General features: G+C 42.5%; 1 protein-coding gene across 1 annotated transcript in view; it reads left to right on the top strand.

Annotated features, from left to right (window-relative positions):
• Positions 1 to 20,586, top strand: part of LOC126299302 (single-minded homolog 1-like) — a 496,270-nt gene that overhangs the window by 438,115 nt on the left and 37,569 nt on the right. The window contains exon 7 of the mRNA XM_049991100.1: positions 15,512 to 15,597. Coding sequence (XP_049847057.1) covers positions 15,512 to 15,597 — 86 coding nt within the window. The remainder of the gene's footprint in view (positions 1 to 15,511; positions 15,598 to 20,586) is intronic.

Below are 20,586 nucleotides of genomic sequence, written 5' to 3'. Positions count from 1 at the left end.
AAATATTTTCATTCCTTGTGTGTTTACTGTAAAACGCAGTGAATACTTAAATATTGTGTGTGTGTGTGTGTGTGTGTGTGTGTGTGTGTGTGTGTGTGTGTGTGTGTGAGTTGACTAAAATGTAAATTATGGAAATTAATTTCTCGTGGACACCAAAATGCCTTGTAATCTAACTCACATGGCCCAGGCAGTAATAATGTTCATTCGCTACCGCTATATGATCACGAGCAAGCAGTGGCTCAAAACCTAGTGAATATTATAATAAATCTTATTAAATTCAAAAAGCGCCTGATGAGATATCATACAAACATTTAAATCAAAGTTTCAGTTCGTCACTCACAGTGGATATAACGAATAAAATGTACAACCTTCCTTTTGTTGTACACTTACCTAGTAGCTTGCTGCAGCATTCATAACAGTTGTGTCGCATCTTGGCATGGATCCGACACATTAATTTTTTTATATGTACTGCACCATGGTCTGTCCCTTAGTGTTATACAGTAGATCATATTTTCTCTCTACGATCCTGTGTATATATTTGTTTAAATAATATGTGGTTGGACTGAAACCCGCCTGGGCAGTGGTCTGCAATTTCTACGGTTCCGATTGGCTCGGCTAACGAGGTTCGTTATGACGCAGTGGTCCATGACGAATATGGCAACTCACGCTTTGACCAGAGGCTCAGCCCCTGCAGACAGGGAGCACAGGAGAAAAAAGTACTGACAAACACTGTTGTCCACACGGAAAGTGATGAAGAATCAGATCTCAGATTAAACTTCGGGGCTGGGAAACCGTGGTCCATATGTAAAACTACTCACTGACGTTTCGTCCTCATCTACGGGAGGTATTTTCAGAGATAAATCTGGAACTGCGATAGGACATAGGTACGCATGGGGCTGTACTGCAGAACTGCAGTTTCTGATTTATCTCTGAAGATGTTTCCCGATGACGGGAACGAAACGTCACTAAACAGTTTTATGCATCGATCATGTCGGAAGTTTCAACTGCAGAGAGGCACCGACCGTGAGAGCGTACACTGAAGTACCAGATTCCTTCACAGAGCTCTCTGCTGTGTCCATGGAGCTAGCAGTACTACCATACCGCCTGCGGTGCTATGGACATATTGCGATAAAAGTTTCAAGCAAAAACTGTTAAATACAATAGCTGACAAGAAGAAAAGAAACATCCAGAACGGGAGGAAGAAACGAAATGAAACTTCACAGGTAAAGAGAGTATGCGATGTTATTTCTGTGATTACAAATTCGAGTCAAATTTACAAAAAACTTGGCAGTATGAAACCATCTATCAGTATGGTGTTGGAACGCCTGTGGGCTGGGTGCAAGCACTGAACGGTTGGATGGGCGCTGATGACCACGCTGTTTAGCGCCCGTAAACCTCAAGCACTCACTCACTGAACGGTTGGAAAGGGTGTCACAAAGCAGTTGTAGCCTCTGCTGAGGCAAGCTTATCCACAACTGATGTAACTACATTTTTAAATCTTGGATACTAACACTGTGACGCAGTTGAATAAGGAGTTGGTCCCACACATGTTCTATCGGGGACAGATATGGCTATCATGCTGACCACTGGAGTACCTCAGTATCATGCAGACATTTCATAGATACACGTTCCATGCTTATACGAGTCTTGTCCTTCGGGTAGTTCAGAACAGTGATTCGTCACTGAACGCAATGCGGCGACGTTGATCAACAGTCAATGCTTCCCATTTACGACACCACTCCAAATGCAGGTATTTGTATTTTAGGATCAACGGCAGCCTATGTATGGGACGGTAATTCCGTAATCCGGCTGGTGCTAGACTCTGGTCAATGGTGTGGGATAACAGACGCAGATGTGAGCGGGTTATGAAGCGCTTAATACACAGTGCAGCGCTCCTGCTGATCAGACATGATCGATTGGAACCCTGACGACGAGTATGCTTGCCCTCACATTCCCATGCAGTCCAACATTGGGTAGTGCAGCATCCTAATGCCCATAAATGTCGATATTGCACGATTCAACCAGCTGGCCTAATGGGGAGCCGCAATAAGGCCCATTTCGAACTCTGTGAGGTGCTGATACTGACGTCCCATAAGGATACGCGGTATCTCCTTGCCCTTAAATGGTTCAAATGGCTCTGAGCACTATGGGACTTAACTGCTGTGGTCATAAGTCTCCTAGAACTTATAACTACTTAAACCCAGCTAACCTAAGGACGTCACACACATCCATGCCCGAAGCAGGATTCGAACCTACGACCGTAGCGGCCACGCGGTTCCAGACTGAAGCGCCTAGAACCGCACGGCCACACCGGCCGGCATCATTCAATATCTGACGCAATTCACGCCCCTTACATACCCAACCAGGACTGTTATGGACAGTAAACAGGAACAATGCTAATGCACCTGTTGGCCGTACTGCCTGTCACAGAGGACTGCATCTCTAATCATTTAAATACTCGCCGAGCCGATTGTGTGTCGGTGTACAAAGCAACATTGATATCCAACCATGTCTCCTGGGCGTTTCACTCTTTTTGTCAGGCAGTGTACTTTTGTAAAGCGGAGACAGAGTTTTCTGTATTTACCCTGAGTAATAGCACAGTAGTTTCACGTATGATGCAAGGTCTGTCGCAGGAACCTGTACCTCCGTAGGACGACCGTGATTATTACATGACGCGCCAGCCGGTTGCTCGGTCTGTGCGGCAGTTGGCGTATGGGCTTTAGCGAAGAAGAAGAAGAAGAAGAAGAAGAAGAAGAAGAAACTTGGTGAATATCCAGCGGCCCTGAATGAAGTCCGAGAAACTCGTCGCGCCATTTAGCACTTCAGCATATGCTCACAGATCTGTGCTCTAATTCAAACTGTGTCCCTAGAAAGTGATGGTAATGCATCTACTGACCAATTCACATGCTGTTCCTCGACGTCAGTGCATGATGGAGAGGTTATTCCTAACGTAACTTTATTTCTGGTGAAGCATTGCTGTATTTATCTGAGGACACGAACCCGCAGAACAATCGTTATTGGAGTACTGAATATTCTCATCAGTAATACCAAGAGTCTCTGTATGATGTGAAAACTTAAGTGTGATGTTCAGTTAGTGCAACACGATTTGCTGGAACGATATTTTTCCACTAAACCGTAACTTCTGATAGTTATATGCAGAGTGTGCTGCATCATTCTTACAGAGAGCTAAAAAAAGACCTGGGTACGGTATTCCCCTCAGATCAATACAAGAGAACACTCCGCCAGTGCTCCTATGACAGTAGCACTTGGTGTTTATGATGACAGGTTAGGACTATCCTATCTTATCCTACCTTAGGCTATCCTTACCCTATCATATTTTATCCTATCCCATCCTGACACCTTGCACAGACTGCAATAGCCAGCTGCAGCACTGACATTCTACGAAAGTAAAGTAGAAAAGTTGATGCGCAGCTTCATTTCTCTTAACTGTCGGTTGTACGATTAGCCTTTGTTCTTAGGTGGTGCTGAGAGCGTGTGGTAGTCCGTCTAGATCTCGTACTAACAACAGGAGGTTTACCTTTCCAACATCGGACAAAGTGGTTAACAGATTTTTGGTCGCGTGATTATTAACTAAACAAGCATAAAGAACAAAGGCCATTAGCGCTTGTTGTTTCAACGAGGAGCTATATGTGCTGGCAGTGTTTAACTACTACACGCGCACCACTCGTGCTCAAGTCGCAGCCTCCACACACTCTGCTTGTTGTTGTTGCTGCTTCTGAGCGGCGACCGATCAGAACGAATCAATCACTTTCAATTTACTCGCTCTCCTAGCGTGCTAACAAAACGCATTCCGGATCAGGACAGTACATAATAACTGAACCTCCAGCAACTAAAATATCCTACAGAACAACTTCAGAATATAAATACACACTCTGCAAGCCAAAGGATGGTGCAGGGAGGAGCGTTACTCACTTTCTAACCTGTTCCATCTGCGTATGGAGCGAGGTAACATGGCTGTTTATATGCCTCTGTGAGCGCCCTAATCTCTCTTTTTACCGCTCTTCTAAATTTACCGAGAAGATTTTGCGATTTTCTTTTGTGGCCAAAGTTGTTCCTACAGCCCTAAAGTTACATTAATCTTAATCAGGGAAAATGTACTTCTAATTATATAATCTCTGTTCAGTGTGCTTTCATATCTAAGTATTCATTAATTGTGTATATAAGTTGGAAATACGAAACAGTGTATCATTTGCCTAGATTGATGTGTACCACGTGTTTCAACCAACCTGGGAAGTGCCAACATGTGTGTGTACAATCAACGATATCACAGGTGAAAAACGCGAACAGACTTTAGTATGGCGTTCGGAATTGGTGTGGGTCAGGTTCCCTTCTCGTCTCTTACGCAAGCTAAACAGCTTAGCCGGTTAAGGACTGGCAGTCATATACACTGAAGGGCCAAAACATTGTGCCATTGCCGCGCGGAATGGCCGCGCGGTTAGAGGCGCCATGTCACGGATGCGCAGCCCCTCCCGCCGGAGTTTCGAGTCCTCCCTCTGGCATGGGTGTGTGTGTTGTTCTTAGCACAAATTAGTTTAAGCAGTGTGTAAGTCTAGGGACCGATGACCTCAGCTGTTCGGTCTCTTAAAAATTCACACACATTTGAACATTGTGACCATTGCGAGCCGCGAGATAGAAAGCTGCCTGGTGGCGTTGTGGGGTATTTGACGCGGTAAGGAAAGTATATAACGGTAGCAGAGACGAATAGGGAATCAGTCTCGTGATTATACGGGCCGCAAATGGGGAAATTTCCTGACATACACGATTTTGACAAAGGGCAAATTGTCGTGGCACGGCGCTAGGGAACGAGCATCTCGATAACGGTGAAGCTGGTCGGATGTCGTCAGCATCCAAGGAAAGTTGTTGAACGAAGGCGAAACCACAAACGAGAAAACGAGACGGCCACAAAGTGTTGGCCGGCCACGCCTCGTCACAGAAATAACAATTGCTGTCACAAGGCCACACTTGTGCTAGAGCGATTGGAGCAGCATGATAGTGAAACGACGTTGATATCCTAGTCATCAAGTTGGCCCGGTCCGAATCCGACGTAACACATTTTTGGACGTTATCGGGGGTCATGTTCGCGCTCAAAGCCACCGGCTCGTAATTTACGGGAATTTTGTGACCGGTGCGTAGATGCCACGTACGTCTGGAAACTCACCGAGGACTGTAGGATTCCCCGCCACGCAGAATGATATCGTGCTACAAAGGTGGACCAACACGCTATTTGGGGGATGGTCATAATATTGTGGGTCGTAAATGTATGTTTTGATACCTACTGGAAACGAAAAAGCCACTGAGAAGGAAAAAAAAAGTCTGGGTACTTTCTTATGCAGGGTAACAAAATTTAGGGTAAATGTTAAATAAGGTGGTTGAGGACCGAGCACTTTAAGATAAGGACTGGTGGATATGAATGTTTAGGTTTTTATTGGCACGAACAACTAAAGCCTTGTAACAGCAACTGGAGCTCATATATGCTATTCCAAGTGATGACTGTTTCAGTGTATGGTTTACACCGACGCGTAATAATTTTCCACACCCTCTCAGATATTCCTGTTGTCTGTCGTACTATGAGACACGTAGCTAACACTCCAATAGTCAGTTCCTATGAAGTCCCTAATGGGCTTCCGGGCACCAACGACTTCCTGTAAACACGAAGGAGAAAAATCCACCGTCAAGACATCACAGACGATTGTGAGTTCTCTTTTAAAGTATCAGCACGAACGTAGATGTAGGAACAGAGCAAGTTTTCAGGCTCCAAAGACCTCGTCCAGCCTGAAATACTCACTTTCGATCAATCGCTCCTTTTCTCCAAGTACTCGGTTTAAGATCCGCTACTAAGTGTATAATTTTGTACACGAAAGTGTGACACACCTTGTACGTAACACAACAGTTTCAAGACATAACCTGTAGATAACGTAATAACTTGAAGATAAAAAAAACATAATTCACACGTAAGATCAAAACTTCCAGAAAGAAGCAGTGGCGATTAGAGCAGCCTACCACCACGTTACAGATGTATAGACTGGACACGAAGAAACATCGCGCCGGGAGGCATTTTTTGCTCAGCTGACCATTGTTCGTGAACTGCTGAGGACGGCTTCCCCGTCTCGCAGGCTGCACAGTCGTGGAACTCATTCAGTGGCTGTGCAGACCATGGAAAATAAAATAGAAAACAAAAAACAGAAGATGATTTTCAGTAAACCGCCATTAATTGTATAACTAAGAAGTTGGCATTTCGGACCGGTCGTCTTCGATTTTCTTCATACTTACAGAAATTTAGGGTCAGTGCTTGGACATCGGTTTTATAAAGGAGTACGGTGCAATTTTCACAAAAAACTTGAAAAATTGCCTTTCAATGTTAGAAGATGGTTAGGTAAAAACCATTTCCTCATATTCAACAGAGTCACTGGCTGCTGAGTGAGTAGCGTCTTTCATTGACTCTAGTTAGATTCTCGTTTGTAACGTTTCTTTACTTTCATTTAAATTATGTATTTAGTATTAAATGGGCTGTTAATTAACAAATATTAAATCATAACATTTTTAAATACTAATTGCATGAAAGTAAATTAAAATTTGATGTATGTACGCGAAATGTAAAAATATATACGTAACCTTTCGAAATAAAAACGTGTTTTATTATCGGATGATGTTGCATGGTTTTAGAATCAAATTTTAATTTATTGTGAAGACTCGTATTATTCATCAAATTATTAACTAAAAATAAAAGATTTTTATCAATATTTATTAATTAACATTTCGATTTGATAATAAATAAAACTCCATCTGAACAGGCTTCGAAGGCCAAACGGTACCGTCCGACCGCCGTATTATCCTAAGCCCATTGGCGTCACGGGCTGTGGATGTGGAGGGGCATGTGCTCAGCACACCTCTGGTCTGGCCGTTGTCAGTTTACGAGACCAGATTTGATAGTAAATATAGAATTAAAATGAATGTAGAACAGTTGCTATGATCGCGAATTAAACAAGGGACGTTCACAAACATACGACTGACACCCCACGTACTCAGCTACCAGCAAACGTTTTATACTTAATAGCATGTGGATAAATTCAAGTCTCCGAAGGCGAATTTTGCGTTTTTGCGTAATACTGCTTTAGGTAATTGAAAATTGATTTTCAGGTCCCTTCACGTATGAAGGAAATCGAAGAGTACCAGGCCGTTAGGTCCACTTGTTAGATCATCTGGAGGCCGCATAAATATCTTGAGCAACTTACATCCATTCGCTATAAACTAACGCCCCTGGGTCACCCCCCTTAAACTGATACTGTTCCTACTTCCTTTTATGTTAACGTTCCATTGACAGTGCGGTGACTGCAACAATGTATTACATCTGCCGAACAGGGGCCATACAAGAAATGTGCAGTATCGCTGCTGGAGGAACTCCGCAGCATTTTTGTCATGAGATTCACAGAAATCGTTTTGCGAGATGACGCCGTTGTAAAACTTATTCAGCGAGAGAGGAGTTCAGACCCCCATGTTGTTGTCTCGATTTTAATTTTCCTTAATTTCCCACAGTCACTTCAGGAAAATTCTGACACAGTTCCTTCATCCTTGTACTGCTCTATATCTAATGACGTCAATGTCAATGGAACTTCAGCTCTTCCTTCTTATCGCCTTGCACCCCATACTGACTTACAAGTTACTACATGCTCGCTACACTACTTGAGACGACCCTCATTGCGCTTTACAATCCTCCAGACTGATTTGCATGTACTAATGTGCTTTCGCTTTCAGGGTAAAGGCCTTTCTTCGCGTTCGGTGTAGCACAAACACCTCCGGCATTCTGTAGAACAATAAAATTCAAACTGTAAAAGGAACATGTTGTTGTTGTCTTCAGTCCTGAGACTGGTTTGATCCAGCTCTCCATGCTACTCTATCCTGTGCAAGCTTCTTCATCTCCCAGAACCCACTGCAACCCACATCCTTCTGAATGTGCTTAGTGTAGTCATCTCTTGGTCTCCCTCTACGATTTTTACCCTCTACGCTGCCCTCCAATACTAAATTGGTGATCCCTTGATGCCTCAGAACATGTCCTACCAACCGATCCCTTCTTCTAGTCAAGTTGTGCCACAAGCTTCTCTTCTCCCCAATCCTATTCAATACTTCCTCATTAGTTATGTGATCTACCCATCTAATCTTCAGCATTCTTCTGTAGCACCACATTTCGAAAGCTTCTATTCTCTTCTTGTCCAAACTATTTATCGTCAATGTTTCACTTCATACATGGCTACACTCCATACAAATACTTTCAGAAAAGACTTCCTGACACTTAAATCTATACTCGATGTTAACAAATTTATCTTCTTCAGAAACGCTTTCCTTGCCATTGCCAGTCTACATTTTATATCCTCTCTACTTCGACCATCATCAGTTATTTTGCTCCCCAAATAGCAAAACTCCTTTACTACTTTAAGTGTCTCATTTCCTAATCTAATTCCCTCAACATCACCCGACTTAAAACGACTACATTGCATTATCCTCGTTTTGCTTTTGTTGATGTTTATCTTATATCCTCCTTTCAAGACACTATCCATTCCGTTCAACTGCTCTTCCAACTCCTTTGCTGTCTCTGACAGAATAACGATGTCATTCTCCATTGATTTTAATACCTACTCCAAATTTTTCTTTTGTTTCTGTGGTGTCACCGCCAGCCACCACACTTGCTAGGTGGTAGCCTTTAAATCGGCTGCGGTCCGGTAGTATACGTCGGACCCGCGTGTCGCCATTATCAATGATTGCAGACCGAGCGCCGCCACACGGCAGGTCTAGAGAGACTTCCTAGCACTCGCCCCAGTTGTACAGCCGACTTTGCTAGCGATGGTTCACTGACTTCTACGCTCTCATTTGCCGAGACGATAGTTAGCATAGCCTTCAGCTACGTTATTTGCTACGACCTAGCAAGGCGTCAGTATCCGTACTATTGATATTGTGAATCATGTACCATAAAGAGCGACGTTCTCCATTAATGGATTAAAGTTAAGTATTCCACCAGCTACGTCCGTTGTTCTCAATTCTAATTCCCTTGTCATGTTCCAGACCTCACGCCAGCCTGCGTTAGCTGAGACGCGTGCATTTCGGCCTCCTTTAGAAAAACACGGTTGGCTCTCCTGCCAACCACAACAGTTTCCTTTACTGCTTGCTCAATATACAGATTGAATAACATCGGGGATATACTGTCTCACTGCTTCCCTTTCATGTCCCTCGACTATTATAACTGCCATCTGGTTTCTGTACAAATTGTAAATAGCCTTTCGCTCCTTATATTTTACCCCTGCCACCTTCAGAATTTGAAAGAGAGTATTCCAGTCAACATTTTAAAAAGCTTTCTCTAAGTCTACAAATGCTAGAAACGTAGGTTTGCCCTTCCTTAATCTAGCTTCTAAGATAAGTCGTAGGGTCAGTATTGCCTCACGTGTTTCAACATTTCTACGGAATCCAAACTGATCTTCCCCGAGGTCGGCTTCTACTGGTTTTTCCATTCGTCTGTAAAGAATTCGTGTTAGTATTTTGCAGCTGTGACTTATTAAACTGATATTTTGGTAATTTTCGCATCTGTCAACACCTGCTTTCTTTGGGATTGGAATTATTATATTCTTCTTGAAGTCTGAGGGTATTTCGCCTGTCTCATACATCTTGCTCAGCAGATGGTAGAGTTTTGTCAGGACTGGCTCTCCCAAGGCTGTCAGTAGTTCCAATGAAATGTTGTCTACTCCGGGGGCCTTGTTTCGACTCAGGTCTTTCAGTGCTCTGTCAAACTCTACACCCAGTATCGTATCTCCCATTTCGTCTTCATCTACATCCTCTTCCATTTCCATAATATTGTCCTCAAGTACATCGCCCTTGTATAGAACCTCAATATACTCCTTCCACCTTTCTGCTTTCCCTTATTTGCTTAGGACTGGGTTTCCATCTGAGCTCTTGATGTTCATACAAGTGGTCTTCTTATCTCTAAAGGTCTCTTTAATTTTCCTGTAGGCAGTATCTATCTTACCCCTAGTGAGATAAGCCTCTACATCCTTACATTTGTCCTCTAGCCATCCCTGCTTAGCCATTTTGCACTTTCTGTCGATCTCATTTCGTCTGTATTCCTTTTTGCCTGCTTCATTTACTGCATTTTTATATTTTCTCGATTCATCAATTAAATTCAATATTTCTTCAGTTACCCAAGGATTTCTACTAGCCCTCGTCTTTTTGCCTACTTGATCCCCTGCTGCCTTCACTACTTCATCCCTCAAAGTTACCCATTCTTCTTCTACTGTATTTCTTTCCCCCATTCCTGTCAATTGCTCCCTTATGCACTCCCTGAAACTCTGTACAACCTCTGGTTCTTTTAGTTCATCCATGTCCCATCTCCTTAAATTCCCACATATTTGCAGTTTCTTCAGTTTCTTACAATTTAAAACCTGGTTCGTAAATCTCTGTCTTACCATTATATAATCTATCTAATAGCTTTTAGTATCTCCAGGCTCCTTCCATGTATACAGCCTTCTTTTTTGGTTCTTGAACCAAGTGTTACCTATCATTAAGTTGTGCTCTGTGCAAAATTCTACCAGGCAGCTTCCTCTTTCATTTCTTTGCCCAGTCCATGTTCACCTACTACGTTTCCTTCTCTCCCTTTTCATTCCAGTCACCCATTACTATTAAATTTTCATCTCCCTTCACTATCTGAATAATTTCTTTTATTTGATCATACATTTCTTCAATTTCTTTGTCATCTGCAGAGCTAGTTGTCATATAAACTTCTACTACTGTAGTAGGTGTGGGCTTCGTATCTATCTTGGCCACAATAATGCGTTCGCTATGCTGTTTGTAGTAACTTACCCGCATTCCTATTTTCCTATTCATTATTAAACCTACTCCTGCATTATTTGATTTTGTGTTTATAACCATGTAGTCACCTGACCAGAAGTCTTGTTCCTCCTGCCACCGAACTTCACTAATTCCTACTATATCTATCTTTAACCTATCCATTTCCCTTTTTAAATTTTCTAACCTACCTGCCCGATTAAGGGATCTGACATTACACGCTCCGTTCCGTAGAACGCCAGTTTTCTTTCTCCTGATAACGACATCCTCTTGAGTAGTCCCCGCCCGGAGATCCGAATGGGGGACTATTTTACCTCCGGAATATTTTACCCAAGAGCACTCCATCATCATTTAATCATACAGTAAAGCTACATGCTATCGGGAAAAATTACGGCCGTAGTTTCCCGTTGCTTTCAGCCGTTCGCAGTACCAGCACAGCAAGGCCGTTTTGGTTATTGTTGCAAGGCCAGATCAGTCAATCATCCAGACTGTTGCCCCTGCAACTACTGAAAAGGCTGCTGCCCCTCTTCAGGAACCACACGTTTGTCTGGCCTCTCAACAGATACCCCTCCGTTGTGGTTGCACCTACGGTACGGCTATCTGTATCGCTGAGGCACGCAAGCCTCCCCACCAACCGCAAGGTCCATGGTTCATGGGGGGAAAAGGAACATAAAACATTGTTTTATAAAAAAAGTACATACACAAACTTTTAAAACAGCGTTTAAAGGTATTATTGCTGAAGTGGTGCCTTTTACTGAAGAGACTTTGTCAAAGTCGTGCACACAACTTGTCTACGGGTTTTCCAACCACCGTGGATTAATTTGTGGCGCCTTCTTGCCGTATTCCTCGCTTTAATTATTATATAGTTGGATGCTGACTTGAATAGTATGCCGGCCGGAGTGGCCGAGCGGTTCTAGGCGCTACAGTCTGGAACCGCGCGGCCGCTACGGTCGGAGGTTCGAATCCTGCCTCGGGCATGGATGTGTGTGATGTCCTTAGGTTTAAATAGTTCTAAGTTCTAAGGAACTGATGACCTCAGAAGTTAAGTCCCATAGTGTTCAGGGCCATTTGAAAACTATTTTTTTGAATAGTATGAGATGGTGAACTGGCTAGGACAGCGCATTCGAATTCTGGACATTTCCTCTTTCGGCTATCTAAATTTATATTTTTCGTGGTTTCCCTAAAGCCCTTTAGGTAAATGCCGGAATGGTACCTTGGAAAAAGGATTCTTCGATTTGCTCCCTTTTTGTGTTACTTCAGCGCTTGTGATCCATCTCTAATGAGCTTCTCGTCAACGGATGTGATGCACAAATCTTCCTTCCTTCGTTCATATGTGCCTTGCTGTTGGCTTAGAGCGTCCGTGAGCTTACGAAATTTAACTACAAAAGTTATCAGTCAACGCGCACATCAATATTGTTTATTAGCTAAAATGGTTTAAACACTTTGGTCATTTTCAAAAAAAAAATGGTTCAAATGGCTCTGAGCACTATGGGACTCAACTGCTGTGGTCATTAGTCCCCTAGAACTTAGAACTACTTAAACCTAACTAACCTAAGGACATCACACACATCCATGCCCGAGGCAGGATTCGAACCTGCGACCGTAGCAGTCGCACGGTTCCGGACTGCGCGCCTAGAACCGCGAGACCACCGCGGCCGGCGGTCATTTTCAATAGACCTATGAAGCAAGAAACAATATTCAAGAAACACACTTGTCAGCATTACATTAAGAAATCAAATAACCTCCAAACTACACTATATAAATTAAAAGCGATACCATGTTACTTCTTAGCCAGTGTCCGTGTCAGAACGCAGTAGGAGTGACCATCTCCTGAGATCTCCTATTAGAGGATTCAGTGGGGCAAGCCAGTGGAAGTACAATTTAATAGTGTGTGTTATTAAAATTAAGTTGGCGTAAAACAATGCATAAGAGTGTTTTACAATATTAAGGAGCTGTCGTGACGTATTAAAAATTGTTTTAAAAAGTTATTAAGTACTGTAGCAAATAAACATTATTAAATAGCATCACCACAAGTATGTTTTATAACAGTTTTTAACTCTCATGTATTACTTTGCGCTAACTTAATTTTAATTATGCGCTAAAATCATATTGTGTTAGCTTATACAGACAGGTTTAGCTATATAAGGGCATCCACTGGCTAGCTGTACTCAGGAAGCCTGAGGATATACTCACTACTGCTGCGTTCTGACGCGGTCATCGCCAAAGACGTAGTCTGGTATCGATTTTTATTTATTTAGTATAGTTGTGTGTTTATTTACTTTGTTAATGTAAAGTTGTCGTGTTTGGATTTGTATATTGTTTCCTGTTTCATAGGGAAACTGAAAATGACTGAAGAGTCGAAACCGGTTTAGCCAATGAACTGTATTTGCGTCAGCATTGCCTAATAAAATTTTGTAGTCATCTTTCTTGCTCCCTTTCCCCAAGGAAAAAAAAAGTTGAATCAGAAAGATGACGGTTGAACCACTGCCGCCAAACACAGATATTAGAGGACTAGTGACGAGAAGAAGCGCAGGTTTCAGCACAGTCATTTTGGAACCACGTACCCGCTTCAAATCAAGGCCGTACAAGTTTCTATATCATGCCAGATTAATTATTAATCCAATACCACAGTGGCTGCCATGGTCTCTTATTTTAAAAAATGTATGGATCCTACACTAAAAATTAATCTATCTTGATCCAGAGTGCTCTACAGCGTCTAGGCAAAAGATGTTCAGTGAGTTAAGGACTGTTTTATTTGATTTCGGCATTCATATACTGAAATAGACGTCATCGTTAAACGACGATCAATAAATTCAAACGCGATCCGTGCGTGTGACCATATCTTTCTAAATGACTGGAAAGCCCAAGCATATTTTCTGTTTCTTGTTTGGTGTTTGTTACTGTTTTATGGACTTTATTCCTCGGCCTTTCCGTGCTCCCTTCCCAATTTCCGTCATATACAAACAATTACGCCAATGGTATTGAATATCACTTAACGAAAGAGGGGCATGTAGTAACACAATTACTTTAAAGATTATTTTCTTTGCATTTCATTGAAACAAATCAACAACTCAATAATCTCGCTAATAAATAAATCTTAGTAAAGTCCTAACGTTCTGAGAAACGTTGCAAAACCTTAGGAAGTGTTTCCTCTTAAATATTTTTATCACGTTCTGCAAGTAACGACAGAAAATTCCTTACCTTCCTCGCAGGTTAAAGTATTTAAAAATGTAATACTGTAAAGGAGTCCAGACATTACTGGTGATGGAATCTCAGATCCATTTAATACACCACAATCAAGAATGTTTGTTGCGGAAACGGTCCTCTACACTGACAGAAAAACATATTCGTCCGTGTAAATCAAGCAACAGTTGTGGTCGCATTGCAAAGGACATTGTTCTGTGCCCATACAAAACGCGGAAAGCTAAGAGACGCGTACGTCGCTGGGAAGACCTGCGTTGTAAAAGGATTGTAAAAGAGTTCTGGCGACTTCTATCAAAACGTAAAAAAAAGAAAGACAAAATAATCTCGCATTGCACTGGTTGTGCAATGATAACCATTGTGGTTGTAAAGATATGAGTCTTTTAAGCCGTCGCCGTCACTTCTTGGTGGTCGCCAGGACATCTGTCTCTTTTGAATTGGTGTATTTTTCAGGGGAAAAATTAGAGATTGCTCTGTAATGTTTTCAAGCTTTTTCGATATTCTCAAATATTCTAGAATACAATTTCAAACGGTACATATCGCATTGATCCGCACTCTGGTAACCGATGAGTTGTACGACCGAGAAAAGTCAGTGGAACAACTCACCGAAAAAGTGCATCTGCTTAGATAAAGGAATTACGTAAACATAACAACGAACGGTTGTGTGAGCGCACTATTTTTGCAAAAAATAAAGACGACCTAGTTCAACAAACAAATCAGCGATTACTCAAGACGAACGCCTGAGCTTCTGAACAGAATTCCTACATTCTCTCAATGTATGCCTTCGCAAAAAAGCATGAAGAAACACACACAAGATGAAATATTAACATAAAAAGAAAAAGGCAAATCAGTATTCAAACTACGAATTCCACTCATTTCAACTAGATTACCCTTCGGCTTTAAAAGGCTCTCATTTCTTGTATAACTAGCATACAGTATGACCATCAGTAAAGCACAAGCGCAAATATTGGAATGTTGCGTAGTGAATTTAAAAAAATCGTGTTCACCCGAAATCAAAACACCAAACTTAGCTTATGAGAATATACTTTAAATAAGTTAGATACTAAGCAAATGAGATGATTAACTGCACTTGGGCAGGTCCCGGCGGAGGTTAGAGTCCTTCCTCCGGCATGGGTGTGTGTGTTTGTCCTTAGGATAATTTAGGTTAAGTAGTGTGTAAGCTTAGGGGCTGATGACCTTAGCAGTTAAGTCCCATAAGATTTCACACACATTTGAACATTTTTTGAACTGCACTTGTTTCCAAATACAGAAAACAAATGGAAAAATAGACCATGCCAATCGGGTCCTTTTCAGTTAGTCTTTTTTGTGTCTTCGTGGCGCTGGCTTGCTTGAAATGTATTTTAATCGAGTTGCTATTGTAGTATATATGCTCGTCGCAGTAGTTATTTCCAATTTACATGGAACAAATAGCAATATACAGATGTTTCCTTTCCTCTTATTTCAGAATTCGAACTCGAACGAGCGTTCTTTTTGCGAATGAAGTGCGTCCTGGCCAAGAGGAATGCCGGCCTCACGACGGGAGGCTACAAGGTGAGCGAAGTGTATTTTTTATTTAGTTTGCTGATTTATTTAACAAATCATGATTAGGGCTATCTTACATCTAACCAGGCATTCTACATATTGTATCACAATCGTTAGAACAAGCATGTTACAAGTAACATCTAGCATAGAATGTTATGAGGCTGACAGGGGGACATCTTTCACCTTCTTGTTAAAAGCAACGCGGAACTGAATTTTGCGCAAACTTCAGGGTAGCTTGCTCCAGAGACAGCTACAAGAGAGTAGTTTGCCAATGTTTTTCTTTTGTGGATAATGATGTTTGGTTTGTGGGGCGCTCAACTGCGCGGTCATCAGCGCCCGTACAAAGTCCCAATGTTTACACAGTCCAAATTTGTACACAGTCAAATCTAGCTACAGCACGAATGATGATGAAGCTGATGATATGATGAGGACAACACAAACACCCAGTCCACGGGCAGGGAAAATCCCCAACCCGGCCGGGAATCGAACCCGAGGCCCCGTGATCCAGAGGCAGCAACGCTAGCAACTAGACCACTAGCTGCGGACTTTTGTTTTGTGGATGGACACTGCTAGAATAAATGAGTCGTTGTTTTTCGATTATGATGAGATGACAGGCACTTAGTATCTGATGCGAAGTAGTGCGGTGCATGCGTACTGAGGAGCCGATGAAGTAGGCGTAGGGTATTATAGTCAAGTAAGCAGTCTGACCGCAACCAACATTACGGGTTTATGAAAACCGGAAAAATGGTCTAACGTTGCAGATGTAACAGACACAAGTATTTGCGGCGATTCCTCACTAGTCGTGCCTTGCTGGATTACGTGGCAATAATGAAGGTCCGGTGTAACGACTGATGACAAACTTTACGTTTCACGTGCTGTGAAAATATGTTCCAAGAGTTGTGGAGGGCACGCAGGTAAGCGGAAGTCTTCCTGCACGTGGTGACAGCATTTTATGCCCAGTTAAGGTTCTTATCCAAAGTTAAACCCACTCCTTTCTGATGCAGTATAGGAAATAGCTGCCACGCTTTGTCTTTACCAGCTGACTGCAGTGTTACAAAGGCGAATATCGGGTCTGAAAGGGTCGGGCGGACTCTGCATAACGCTATGCCACAGACAACGCGGAAGTCGCTTCGCTTCAGCAGTACTATTGTCGAAGGTTCGGTACTGCATTACAAGAGGTGCGCGGTAAGTGTGACAAGACAAACGGAGGAGGAGAGAAGACAGGGGGACCCCCGCGGCCCGGTGCCCCGGCCGTGGGCAGGTGAGACGTATCGTAACCGTGGCCCGGCAGCGGCGTGTTTGTACTATTTCATTGAGCGCGGCAGGAATGCGGCTCAATGTATGCGCGCTCAGATCCGCGCGGCCACAATGGCGGCTGCTGAGCGCGCCGCGGCATTCGCCGGCACGGCCCAGGTGCGCGCAGGGCTCCACACGCCCCCGCACTGCTTTCCCACCAACCGACATTTAAACTGCCCGCCTCCCCACCCCCCGCCGCGGCTGCAATCCTACACACTTACTTCCACGTCACTACTTTTCCGATCGCGCCTACGTAGCTCACTGCGTAACAGAATTACCCACGGATGGCAAGGTTTTGGGTTCGAGTTCCGGCCTGGCACACAAATGTAATGCGTCAGGACGTTTCAGCAGTCATATCTGCATTACTAAGAGGCTAATGCGCCACATAGTCCCAGTTGCAGGGTTGCAATGTAACGGCTTCCAGGAGCAACAAAGATTTCATTTTCAATATTTCATACAGTTACTGAAAGAATTTAAAAATGTAAAACTCTGTAGTAACTTGCTCCTTAAGAGCTATAATCTTATGTTAACGCTTTAACATAATAAGTCAAGCATTACAGTTAGAAACTGAGTATCTGTGCTGACGCAGCGTAGCTCAGGGCGCGCAAATTATACAGATTATCTTCTTCTAGCACGCTTAGCGACTTCCAACGAACTTTACACATAATTGCAAACCTCCACGAAACTTTTTCTCGCTGACACCCCGCACAAAACGATGGAAGGATAAAAGTATGTTGCTTACTACATTTTCGCTGTTCATACAGTAAAGCTACAGAATCAGTTATGACGTTTTAATTTCTTGTTTCCTTACTATTAACTCACAGACAGAACGTAACAGTGAATGTACCTGCAAAATTATATCTCTGTACGACACATAATTCGGGTTATATGACGTTTTGTACATGGAATTTCGACTGTTTAAAGAATAGGGGTGGGGATTTACTGGTAATTAGTAGTAAGTTAATGGGAGTTTACGACTTATAACATGAAAGGGATGTGTTTAAAGAATAGGAATTAAAGTGAAAGTTTACGAATGAGGAACGATTTTGTTTCGCTCATCAGTTATAAAGCTGGTTTGATGCAGTTCTCCACTTCATTTCACTTACCTCCCATTCTCTCCCTTTTAGTACAACTGCTGCATTTTACATCACCAACGATCTGTCCTGTAGACTGTTGTCTAGACGTGTCCCTGCTACTCTTTCCTTCCACCATATATGTAGTTACGGTTTTCAGTAAAGATTCATTTCGTAATATGCACTTAACATTTCTGTCTTTTCGATACTTTATGTTGTTTATCACGCATTTTTCCTTTGTTGACTCGCTACAAGACGTTTTTATTCCTTAATTGGTCAGCCCACCCGATCTTTAGCAGTTTTCTGTAACATCACATTTGAAAGGCTTCGTTTGACTCCTTTGCTGCCTCTGTCCATGTTTCTCGCCCCTACACAGCTCTGGTAGTCCTCCGTGATATTCTTGCCTCAAGGTATGTTTGGATGTTAGCAGCTGTATCTTCTTGTCGAAAGCCTTTTGCCTTCTGCCATCTTTGTTGCTTTGTCTACGTTCTTTCTCTATTCTATTTGCTAGATACCAAATTGTCATGCACGAGCGACCCGCCCTTGCTTCGCACAGGTAGCATCTTCTGTACAGCCGGAAGACTTGTGTCGCTTTGCAGCAATAAATTATGTATACAAACCTTCCTTGTGAATTAGTCAATCTATTAGTGAAAACTGTATCAAAATCCGTATAGTATTTCCTGAGATTACCTTTCACATGCAAACAGAATACCGCGGGGAGGGGGGGGGGGGGGGAGGGGGGACTGGAATACATATATGGGATGAGTCACTAACTATTGGCACCAAGAATAACTGCAAAACTATGATAGGAACTGAAACGTTTCGGGACAGAAGTTGCCTGGGACAACGGGAGCTATAATATGACGTCGGTTCTTTGTTGCTTGGTGGGGTCGCTTCAGAGATATGAAGGTAAACTTTTTTAAATGAGATGCTATAGTTTGGAACTTCTTTTCTGATAGTGGCTATCGAGATGAACTCAACGATGTGTAACAGTAAGGTCTTTGAAGGTCAACGAAAGTAAAAAAGGTGGCATGAACGTCCATTTACAGAAGGTGTTCGAAGTGATGATCATTAGTATCAATGCAGTGCTGCAATATTCTTATCATGGATTGAGTGGTATTCCTTATCACTTCAGCACTTATAGAAGCACATGTTCTGACAATTCTCTCTCGCATGTCTTCAGGTGCACTTGGAACGTCTTTATAAAAAAATGCCTTTTGCGAATCCCCACAAGAAAAAGCCCAGGGGCGTCAAGTCTGGCGAACGAGCCGGCAACGACACATCTCCTCCGTGTCCAATCCAACGATTTGGGAATTGTATCTGCAACTCATTTCTAGCCATGAGCGAAAAATGGGGCGCTATAGTTTGGAACTTGTTTTCATGTTGATACCACATTCTGTTCCTTGTCCCTACAGGTATTTCTTCCAATAACAGACCTAATGTTTCTTGCAGGAATGTGGTGTACTTCCTACCATTAAGATTTCCTTCAATGAAATAGGGGCCTATATATTAAAAATATCTCTGACTCGACCCCACCTAGCAACAGAAAACCAACGTCATATCATGGCCCCCGTTGTCCCATGCAACATTTGTCCTACAAACTTTTCTGCTACTGCTATATTTTCGGAGTTATCCTTTGTTGGAAATAGTTAGACTCACCCTGTATATATATGTAACACTTTAGCCACACAAGGTGAATTATCTGAAACTAGCACCCCTTTTAATTTGTGAGCAGTCGAAGATATCGAAACGATGATTACGACTAATGATATTTGGCAAAGCGGCACGTAATTTGTTACATGGGTAATACTTTAAACTGCTGTATCGATCGAGATATTGAAGGAAGTATTGTTTTTTAATTGAACAATATACATACTTTTTCAAGGCGTTTACGTCATTTTAAGGCATAACAAGTACAGTGATATAACTCTCGTCAATGTTGGCGGTGTAGCTTCTTGAAAAAGTATCCGAGAAATGTGCTAAAACTGAAAGCAAAGCTACCAGACCCGGCTGTTGTTATGTGAACTTCTTCAAGTGGAGTTCCCGTGACAGGTTTCGTCTTAATGTGCAGCAACAAGAAAGACCTGCACTATTAAGATAAAAGTTATTTCCGCTTGATGCTATTTTATACAACACAGGCCCAGGGTCAACTGCGATTGTTGTAAATGGAACTGTATGCTAAATTCTAGTGTATCAGAAAGCACTTTGGAAAACTATTTCACCAACGAGATGGGGCGGGTTTACAACGGCCCTGTTGCCACCCTTCAGCCATTGATTTTTAAAAATAGTTCAGAGTAAAATAAAACAAAAAATGGCTCTGAGCACTATGGGACTCAACTGCTGTGGTCATAAGTCCCCTAGAACTTAGAACTACTTAAACCTAACGAACCTAAGGACATCACACACATCCATGCCCGAGGCAGGATTCGAACCTGCGACCGTAGGAGTCGCACGGTTTCGGACTGCGCGCCTAGAACCGCGAGACCACCGCGGCCGGATAAAATAAAACAGTTATTGAGTTTAAAATACAGGTGGTGCTGTTTATGAAAATTATGATGGTGATGTAATGTATTCTAAGTCTCAAATAGGGCAATACGATAAGCCCTCATGATAATCCTGCTTGGGAGGC

This window comes from Schistocerca gregaria, chromosome X (genome assembly GCF_023897955.1).
Source record: "Schistocerca gregaria isolate iqSchGreg1 chromosome X, iqSchGreg1.2, whole genome shotgun sequence".
NCBI lineage: Eukaryota > Metazoa > Arthropoda > Insecta > Orthoptera > Acrididae > Schistocerca > Schistocerca gregaria.
This window is presented reverse-complemented; position numbering and strand designations above follow the sequence as displayed.